The following is an 8,943-nucleotide window of genomic DNA, read 5'->3' on the forward strand; positions in this document are numbered from 1 at the left end:
ACTGTTATTTATATGAACTAACATCAAGTACACTCAATCACATAAGGTAAATATGAAGATGTATTAACTAAGTCTATAAAACTCAATAGATCTACGCTTTTGACATATAGTTTTGAGGCTTTGCTCTAATGAATATAGACTCCTCCATATTCTGTTGTTACCCAATTGAAGCTTTATTTGAAAACATTAATTTACTGCAAACAGCTAAATTTTGTTAAGTTAAAGTTATTTTTTTACTAAGTTGAAGTTTTTTTGTTTTTTTATTTTTAAAGACAAACCTATATGAAGTTAACAATTTCGTTTGCAGAAGCATACCAACATTTTTATAACTTTCCATATCTTATTAAGTACTTTTATTGAAACATACTACGGGAAAACACAATTTTCTATATGAACTAACATCAAATACACTCAATAACAGAAAGTAATTATGAAATTCTAATAACAAAAGTCTATAAAAGATAATCTCACTAACCTTTCACATATAGATTTGAGGCATTGCTCCAATGAACAAATTTGATAGCCTCCATATTCTTATGTTGCTCCAAGTGAAGCTTTACCTGAAAACATTTAATTTAGTTTAATACAAGATTCTGCAGATTTGATATAAGCTATTGTTTCGTATAAATCTTATCAATTTGTAGCCTTTGTTTATCTTCATCTAATGTGAACATCATTAAACAAAATTGTAAATTGAAATCTATATGGAAACTAAATTAACTCTAACTCTTTCCAAAAAATACAATATATTGATACGATTAGCAAGGCGTACAAAAAAACGCTCGGTGCACTGGTAATTAAAGTTTTTTTTTCTATTCTATCAAACCAGTTAAAACTAGATCTTATAGTGAAAACATAATAATGAAAATTCAATTGACAATAATTACCCATAGAAAATCCGGCTTCCTGATGTTGTTTCGCCAAGAACACTACGCAAACAAAAAATTACTCAGATTTGGATTTCAATCGCCATATAAAAAATGGTTTAAAGTATAAATCAGATTCACTAATAAGCTTACCTCTTCAAAGAATTCACAATTTACAAAACGGAGAAGAAATAGAGAATTACATGAGATTTCGTAAATTAGACTTAGATCGATCGAGTATGAAAATTTTGATCGGTGGGTGTTTTTTTTTTTTTTTTGATGAGACAACGACTGTTCTGACTTCTGAAATGAAAAACTGTCCAAATTGTTTTTTTTTTTTTTTATGTTCAGTCGGTTTACATAAACTGAAACATTAAATGGGTTAAGGAGAAATGTATTATTAACATCATACTCGGCCCAATACAAAATAACTCTCCAACACTAATGGGCCAGAGATTAACAGTTTTTTTGTAAAATCATATTTTCATTACAATATATTAAATTATAAAATTTTCTATTTAAATACCAATTATATAATTTACAAGTTACTAAATTTCATAATCTTTAAAATTTTAATATTTGAATTATATTCCACAACACACTAATTTATAAACACAAACAAAAATTTATCAAATATTATGACAAGTTTATGAATTATGATATATATTCTATTATATATTTCACTAACACAAAAAATATCATTACAAACTTTAAGCAAAACCATTTACCAAAACTTACAACCCGCACGACGGTGCGGGTCAGGAACTAGTATCTTTTCAAATCAAAACATTTGTGAAAATATGTCAAACAACCAATAACATGAAACTTTAATTGATCATTGTAAATATGATAACCAATAACACTAGATTTCAAACTCTTTTAATATAGATACTAGATTCGGACCCGCACGTTCGTGCGGGATTATGTTTGTAGATGTATTTATTTGGTATAACATTCATTATCCTACCTCATATCAGTTTGGTATTCGGTTTAGTTTCAATTTTGTTTAGACAAAATAATTTTTGTCCAAAAAAAAAAAAAAAAAGACAAAATAATTAATCAGAAAAAAAAAAGACCCAACTCCGGCCTCCTCCGCTACTAGCTGGCCCGACATTTCTTAGGAATCTCATCCCATCCCGCTCATTCGTCGATCCGTCCTAAAATTTAAATAGGACATAAATAACTTTTGATAGTACAAATATGGAATGTTGATTTGCAGCCATGAGGGACACTCGAGAATCAAAAATTCATGTTCGAGTTCTACTGCAAGCGTTAGAACTTCATTTACCTGTCTACAACTTAGACAATTTCTCTTCCTGCTCGTCTTAATTCATTTTTTACCGTTACATTTATTCAAAGAACACTTACTTTGATATGGATACTTTTCTACAACTTTTCCTACTTCAGTGAATTTTTTCTTTAGAAATATAGTCTACTCATGTATTTGTGTCAAATTTGTTGAAAGAAGTATGCATTCACTCTGTCTAGCTTTGTAAGATCAATGATTTGTTTCAATCTTTTTCTGTGAATTAGTTTATATGTCGTATTTATGTATATGTTAGAACAAAAAACAATACAATAATACAACACAAACCGAGAACTAAACACATAAAATCCAAACCACATGAATTCAATATTCCTTGCATTAGATGGCCAAGATCCGTAATATGTAGAAAACGTATCGCAGTATGAAAGGTGTTTACCTGTCAAAATGAAAAACAAAAGGAATTTTTTTTGTATACGTTTAGATTTATCTTTGTATTTAAGTCAAAACAATCGATTGTTTTTATATAAAACAACCAACAGATTCACACATGAACAACACATTGCTATTAAATGAGAAGAAGATTCAAGAAATAGCACCATGTGTTTCATTGAAGTCCTTTAGAAAACACGTATAATTAGTGAGTAGTACTGAATAATCGACTTCTATATTTATAGGATACAAAAATTCAGTTTCAATATTTAGGGTTAACAGACTATTATAATCTTAACAATATATTTGCGAATCAAAGTATTAAATATAGATTCGAGTTATATGCTTGATTTAAAAAAAATAAAAATAGTAATCTATAATTAGAGTTATATTTGGCAAGTATAATAACTGTTCGTGATATGATTTCATAAACTAATTTAAGATTTGATTTAATCGTAAACAGATGTATTTTTCATTTTTATTATTTTGAGTTTATTATTGTCAATTGTTATATATGGAAATCTTATTAAATCATAACAGTAAATTTACTTTGTTTAAGTTTTGGATACAAAAGCCAGAAAAATCTTTTTGAATATATATTGTTAATGCTCCAATGAAATAAATATATATACTTTTTGAATATATTTTTTTCGAATCTTTTTCTTTTTTTTTGTTTTAAATTCAATAATTCTAATGGCATTTATTGTAATTAATCTACCAAAATAAGGTTTGTTAGTTTTGAGTGATTCCCAATTAATAATATAGATTAGAAATATGAGAACCAATAACACTTGATTTTAAACTCTTTTAATATAGACATTAGAAATCTGAGAACCAATAACACTTGATTTGAAATCTGTATTTACAATCTGAGAACCAATAACATTAAATTTGAGTTAGAGTTAAACTCTATTAATATCCACTAACGAATAACACCCCCTTACATTTTTACCATCAGAGAGTAGAAGAAACACGAGACATATTTCCAAAACACAATAAGCTTAAATCAAAAGACACTTTCCTCTCTCTCTTTTTCTCTAATGTTGTATTATTGTAATTTTGCATCTCATCACACAAGAGACAAATCCTCGGAACAGAGACAAAGGAGGCACAGAGACAAACACACCAATAAAAGATTTTGTGGAATCTGTTTCTCTCTACTGTTTATTAGATTTCCACTCCATGATTGCTGAGTAAAGAGTGTAATTAGCAAGAAGGTTCTTGTTAGGCAATGGAAGGTTCGTCACTGGTGAAGTATCATTCTCTCTCAGCCATTCCTCTATAGCTTCCCGATCGTACGTATACCCATCCGCAGCCACGCACGGCTCGTTCATCACTCCCTGTGATCAGCTCCAAAACAAATTAGGTCACAATCGAGAAGGAAAATGATTTCTTGTATGACAAGTAACTAATCATGGATTTAGGGCTTATTTGAACCTTTACGAGTGGGCAAATGAAATGAGATGGAGGACCAGATGGAGTTCTCGAGAGCGAGTTTTGAGCTTTGTCGGCAACTTTCTTGAGCCGTTCCAAAGCCGGGATGATTTGATCTTTAAGATCCGGTCTGTCTCTGCGTCTCATTTCCGTGCAACACAATCCCAAAGCGGCTAACTCACGGGTCTCACTGATGGGCCAAGACCCAGCTTTCTTATCCAAGATTGCCATAAATTCAGCATCGTCTCCGATCGCTTCTTCCATCATATGAGTAATCGCTATCGCGGGTTTCGCTGTTAATAGCTGCAGAATCACAATTCCGAGGGAGTACACATCTGATTTAGGTGAGATAATCCCGGTACGCTGATACTCAGGGTCGATGTAACAGAGCGTGCCCACGGGACTGGTTTTCTTGAAGATGGTTAGATTGGATGAATCATCGTCTTGGTTAACCATTGTTGACAGACCAACGTCTCCAAGTTTGCTGACGAAGTTGTGGTCAAGCAAGATGTTTCCTGGTTTGAGATCACGGTGAATGATGGGTCTAGGTTTTGATTTGTGGAGGAATACAAGCGCTGAAGCGACTTCTAATGCAATCCTGAAACGATCGAACCAAGGGATCGGTGGTGTGTTGTTGACTAGCATCAACCGGTCATCTAAGCTTCCGTTGTCCATGTACTCGTAGACAAGGCAGCCTCGTTCGGGACATGCCCCAAGGAGGAGGACTAGGTGAGGATGTCGGATTTTGCTCAAGATCTCAAGCTGTCAAAACAGAAGTACAAAACATTTAGACTCTGATTACTAATCAGAGAGTTAATCCGAAACCGCTCTTTATATGAGGATAATACGAGTTTTGGTATGGTTTTCCAACCTCTTGATCAAACTGTTTAGAGAGCTGAGTTTCTCCTGCGTGAAGGACCTTGACAGCACCAGTCGTGTGATGAAGATTACATTTGTAGACGGTTCCATAGGCTCCGATTCCAATCTTGAGATTTTCCGCGAAGTCAGAAGTCGCGGCTGTGATTTCCTCCCAGGTATAATGTTGGTATTGGATCCCGGGAGAGACGAGAGAAGCCTGGAGCTTATCTTTCTCTCTAGCGTCGCGCTCTGCTTTGATCTCAGCTTCTCTTCTGTGTAAAGCCTCTCTCATCATGAGTTCTTTAACCTTCTCTGCTTCCTTCATCGCCTCGTTGTACCTTTGCTTCTCCTTTGAGCCTGTATCTTTTGCTACTTCTTCTTTTTCCTTCAGTTCCACAAGCTTCTCGGATTCCTCGAACCGCCTCTGGTTTAGCTCAGTCAGCTGCAACCAAAAAACAAAAGCAAGAACACATAAATGTTAACAAAAATAAAAACGCCACGGTCTATGAGGTTCAAGAACTTGTATGAAACCTTTTGTGAAGCACCAACAGTCTCGGTTTGAGCCATGGCATACATCTCCTGAACATGCTTCAGCTCCGCTCTCAGCTTCTCTATCTCAAAGTTCAGATTCACCTACACATATAAATCCAATTTCAGTTTCGAACCAAAACATATGGTTGTGACAGAATCAAGATGAAGACAATATTATGACTCTGAGTCAGCACAACAATATGGTGAGTCTGACTCTGACTCTCAATTCTTGACTCCAGAGACAGAGAAATGAACAAAGCCGTTCTGTTTTCTCTGGACAAAACAGCATCAATGACAAATAATCAAGAATGATACCTGATTATCGGTAATGGAATGGACACTGAGGAGTCCATCAGACATGTTAGAGGCACAATGAGAAACCCAAGAATAGTTCTCAGGAACCACGGCACCCCAGTCCATATTGGCTAGATCGTGGTTGTTGCTCGAAGAAGAGCTCCTGATCTCTCTCCTATCCTCGTGATCTCTCCATTTAGACGTCCAGCTCATCGAGTTGTAAGCTTCCGTTCCCATTGGGAACGAGGCGCTAAAGCTCTCATCCTTATTCTTCTTTCCTTCAATACCGCTATGGACAATCTCCATCCCTCTCCCAGTAGATACTTCCTCTTGGTCCGTCCCGCTAGAACTCGTATCCATCTGAACCACTGCGCTGCTTCCCAACGAATTTTTCGGAGCAGGGGAAAAAGGAGAGACTCGGGATTGTCCTTCCGAAACAAACGAGAGAAAGTCTTGGTACTCTGTTTTCAAGTTTTTGGGATTCAGAAAACTGACATTTTAAAGACTCAATTCAATTTAATTTATGTAAAAATTTTACCAGGAGGAAGTCTTGGACTATCAGTGGAGCCACTTGTGGAACTGCTTCTCTCGAATCTTATGCTTCCGCTAGCGTCTGACTCAGAAGGACGCACGGAAGCTAGTTTCCCCTTCGAGATCACATAGACAGTGCAGAATCTCGGAACAGCTGTTGCGATCATAGAAGACATATCGATCTTTCTTGAAAAGAATCCGCGGAGAGACATTCCTATTACCAGTTTTGTGACTCCAGTTCCAGAAATCTCTTCCGCTATCGCAGCTGCAGGCTCGTTTGAATCCAGAACCAAAACCTCTACTTGCACCTTTTTTGGTTCAATATGGTACATTTTTCAGAATTTGGGAAAACAGAAAAAAAAAAAAAAAAACACGAGAGTTTAAGATTTAGTTCTTGAGACAGAACCTTTCTCCTCTCAAACATTTTCTTGTAGGGACGAAGCATCTCGTTTGTGCTCCAATCCACTTCTTGTTTGTAAGCTGATACTACGTCGTCCCTAAGCTCTGATACCGATATCGTATTCCCCACTGAAATCGAACCATACCCAAAATAAGAAAAACTCGATCTTTGTACCCAAAACATTGATCTTTTGCATAAATTATAAGATTATGAAACATTTAAGTCACAACTTACTTGGGGTAGGGATGTAACTGACAGGAGGACGAACATAAAGCAATTTGAAATCAGTGAAACCTTCAGGTATGAACTTCTCAAGAGCCCAAAAAGCGACGTATTTGCTCTTCTTCTTCCCATTTATGGCTACCGCTACAGAAGGAGATGGTGGAGGAGGTAGTGATAGGTGCTCGCTTAACGCTCTTACTACTTTTTTCTCTTCCATTGTTTAATCTAAAACTTAAAAACAGAGTTTCAAACTCCTGAAAGAAGATTGAAATATAAAATTTGCAGAATTCAGAGTCAGAGATAGAGTTTTGCAGGCTAATTGAGAAGAATTAAGATGTAAATATAACAGAGAAATGGAGCTTCAGACAGAACAGAGCTTACCTTGTAGTTCTGTTCAAGCAGAGAACAAACAAGAACCCTATGTTTGGTGATCTTAGGACATTTTCTTAAGACGAAATAATTGACGGAGAGAGAAGAATTAGGACACAAGCAAGCACGTTGTTGCCGCCACAATCTCATTTATATACTGTTATAGTCAGCTCACTAAATCCTTTTTTTTATTTTAATTCATTTTCTTCATACATTGAAACAAATAATACAGACTTTCTCTGTTTTACTTCTTTAGGATCTACGTTGGTATATCCCTCAGGTTACAGTTTTTGCTAAAAAAAAATAGAAAGTCAAACGAATAAAATATTCAATAAAGGCTTGAGAATTGTTTATAAAAAAAAAAAACACAATATATCGAACCTTTTAGATTACATCGAAAGAAAAATTAAAGCATGGTTTCTCAAAATAATGAATTTAAGAAACTACAGTTAGTTTGGTTAACCCAATCCACTATTATTTTAATATCGATTCACTGTTAGCATATGAGTGCATAATTCATGGATATACAGGTTATTAATTTTATTTGAGTTTGTGGATTTAGATATTAAAGATCAAGCTTGAAATTATAAGATGTCTAATCTTAGGACTTAGTTGGATGCATGACTTTCTCCTCGTTTATGTCACGTCTTCTCTTTTTTACAATTTTCTTACTAAACTTTATGATAATTAAAACATAAGTTAATTAAATAGCTAGATATAGAATCGTCAAGGATATACCGAGGAATCTTCTAATTTTTATGTGCTCGTGTTTCCACAAAAAAATGTTATATTCAATCACTAATTACAGAAAGTCAACTATGTTCATATGTTTTTGTTGTTTAGAGAAAAACAAAATTCCTTACTCTCTTTGTCTGATCGATTCAGACAAATCAGAAAATCTTTTATATATATATATATATTAAAGCGAAAACAAAATTTTCCAAACGAGCTTGCCATTCCATATTTCCAGACATGAACTTCGTGCCGTTTCTTTGTTGTTACTACAATCACTTTTAGAAACCTTCAATCCTATGATCCATGACCCATAGTTTCAAGAAACTCACTCGATAAGATTAAGTAGTGGTGTATTTTATACCAACAAAATAGACTACTAATTCTACAATTCAATAAGATTAGTAGTAGTTAATTTACTGGTTTCATGGAAGCACTGTGAAGACTTGAACATCGTCCATGTCAGGGTTCTGGACTGAGTACTGAAACGTCCAGCCATGGCAAGCTCCTGAGTGAGACCCGTTCTTGTCAACAGCCACAACGGCTCCCACGAAATCTGGAAACTTCCTTGCGATTCTCGAGATTGCGTCTTTAGCAGCTTCTTCTGGTTTCATTCCTTGTCTCATGCTCTCCACAACTTGGTAACTTAAACCTCAACCAAGAAGAAGAAGAAGAAGTTTGCTTTATTTAACACATGATAAAACATACCCTTTCACTTTTAGATGCTCAATATTCAATTTTAGCGCCACAAGAATAAGACAAGATTCATTAGTAACTATCACAAAACACTGAGAAAAACCTGTCTTGGTCATTAGAATGCATTGAGATAGAAATAAAATATAAAACTACTCAAGGAGATTGGGTAATTACCAAGGGAGGAAGCGCATCATGGTGTCACCATCTCCAGTTGCACCACATCCACCGACTTCATCATCAGCGTAGTGGTAGACGGTGTCGATAAGCCCATCACCAACCCTGTGTTTAACAATCAAGGTTGAAGTTCTTTATAT

At 34.9% G+C, this 8,943-nt stretch overlaps 2 protein-coding genes and 1 long non-coding RNA gene across 4 annotated transcripts; all 3 read right to left on the reverse strand.

Annotated features, from left to right (window-relative positions):
* Window positions 1-270: 270 nt before the first annotated feature.
* On the reverse strand, window positions 271-1,213 carry LOC110225372. The gene is made up of 3 exons (XR_002329735.1): window positions 1,020-1,213; window positions 888-929; window positions 271-560 (listed from the first exon to the last, which is right to left on the reverse strand). It is a non-coding gene; the product is annotated as an uncharacterized LOC110225372 (long non-coding RNA).
* Window positions 1,214-3,388: 2,175 nt separating this feature from the next.
* Window positions 3,389-7,500, reverse strand: LOC9298615 (U-box domain-containing protein 52). Of its 2 annotated transcripts, none has more exons than XM_002862491.2 (9): window positions 7,214-7,500; window positions 6,845-7,057; window positions 6,617-6,738; window positions 6,218-6,518; window positions 5,701-6,140; window positions 5,386-5,487; window positions 4,868-5,296; window positions 4,000-4,758; window positions 3,389-3,902 (listed from the first exon to the last, which is right to left on the reverse strand). In XM_002862491.2, the coding sequence occupies exons 2-9, from the start codon at window positions 7,047-7,049 to the stop codon at window positions 3,720-3,722; spliced, it is 2,541 nt and encodes an 846-aa protein (XP_002862537.1). In that variant the 5' UTR covers window positions 7,050-7,057; window positions 7,214-7,500; the 3' UTR covers window positions 3,389-3,719. The 2 variants fall into 2 exon arrangements, with proteins under 2 accessions (XP_002862537.1, XP_020870489.1); XM_021014830.1 differs by having other exon boundaries at window positions 6,845-7,086.
* Window positions 7,501-8,137: 637 nt separating this feature from the next.
* On the reverse strand, window positions 8,138-8,869 carry LOC9298614 (probable isoaspartyl peptidase/L-asparaginase 3). Its single transcript, XM_021014903.1, has 2 exons — window positions 8,804-8,869; window positions 8,138-8,578 (listed from the first exon to the last, which is right to left on the reverse strand). The coding sequence occupies exons 1-2, from the start codon at window positions 8,821-8,823 to the stop codon at window positions 8,359-8,361; spliced, it is 240 nt and encodes a 79-aa protein (XP_020870562.1). The 5' UTR covers window positions 8,824-8,869; the 3' UTR covers window positions 8,138-8,358.
* Between the last annotated feature and the right edge of the window lie 74 nt (window positions 8,870-8,943).

This window comes from Arabidopsis lyrata (genome assembly GCF_000004255.2).
Source record: "Arabidopsis lyrata subsp. lyrata unplaced genomic scaffold ARALYscaffold_365, whole genome shotgun sequence".
NCBI lineage: Eukaryota > Viridiplantae > Streptophyta > Magnoliopsida > Brassicales > Brassicaceae > Arabidopsis > Arabidopsis lyrata.

Coding starts and splice junctions, on each gene's coding strand:
- LOC9298615 (XM_002862491.2), bottom strand. CDS start 7,049: ATGGAAGAGAAAAAAGTAGTAAGAGCGTTAAGCGAGCACCTATCACTA. Junction 6,739..6,844: donor CAGTTACATCCCTACCCCAA/GTAAGTTGTGAC, acceptor GTTCGATTTCAG/TGGGGAATACGATATCGGTA. Junction 5,297..5,385: donor CTGTTGGTGCTTCACAAAAG/GTTTCATACAAG, acceptor TTTTGGTTGCAG/CTGACTGAGCTAAACCAGAG.
- LOC9298614 (XM_021014903.1), bottom strand. CDS start 8,823: ATGATGCGCTTCCTCCCTTG. Junction 8,579..8,803: donor ATGATGCGCTTCCTCCCTTG/GTAATTACCCAA, acceptor TTGAGGTTTAAG/TTACCAAGTTGTGGAGAGCA.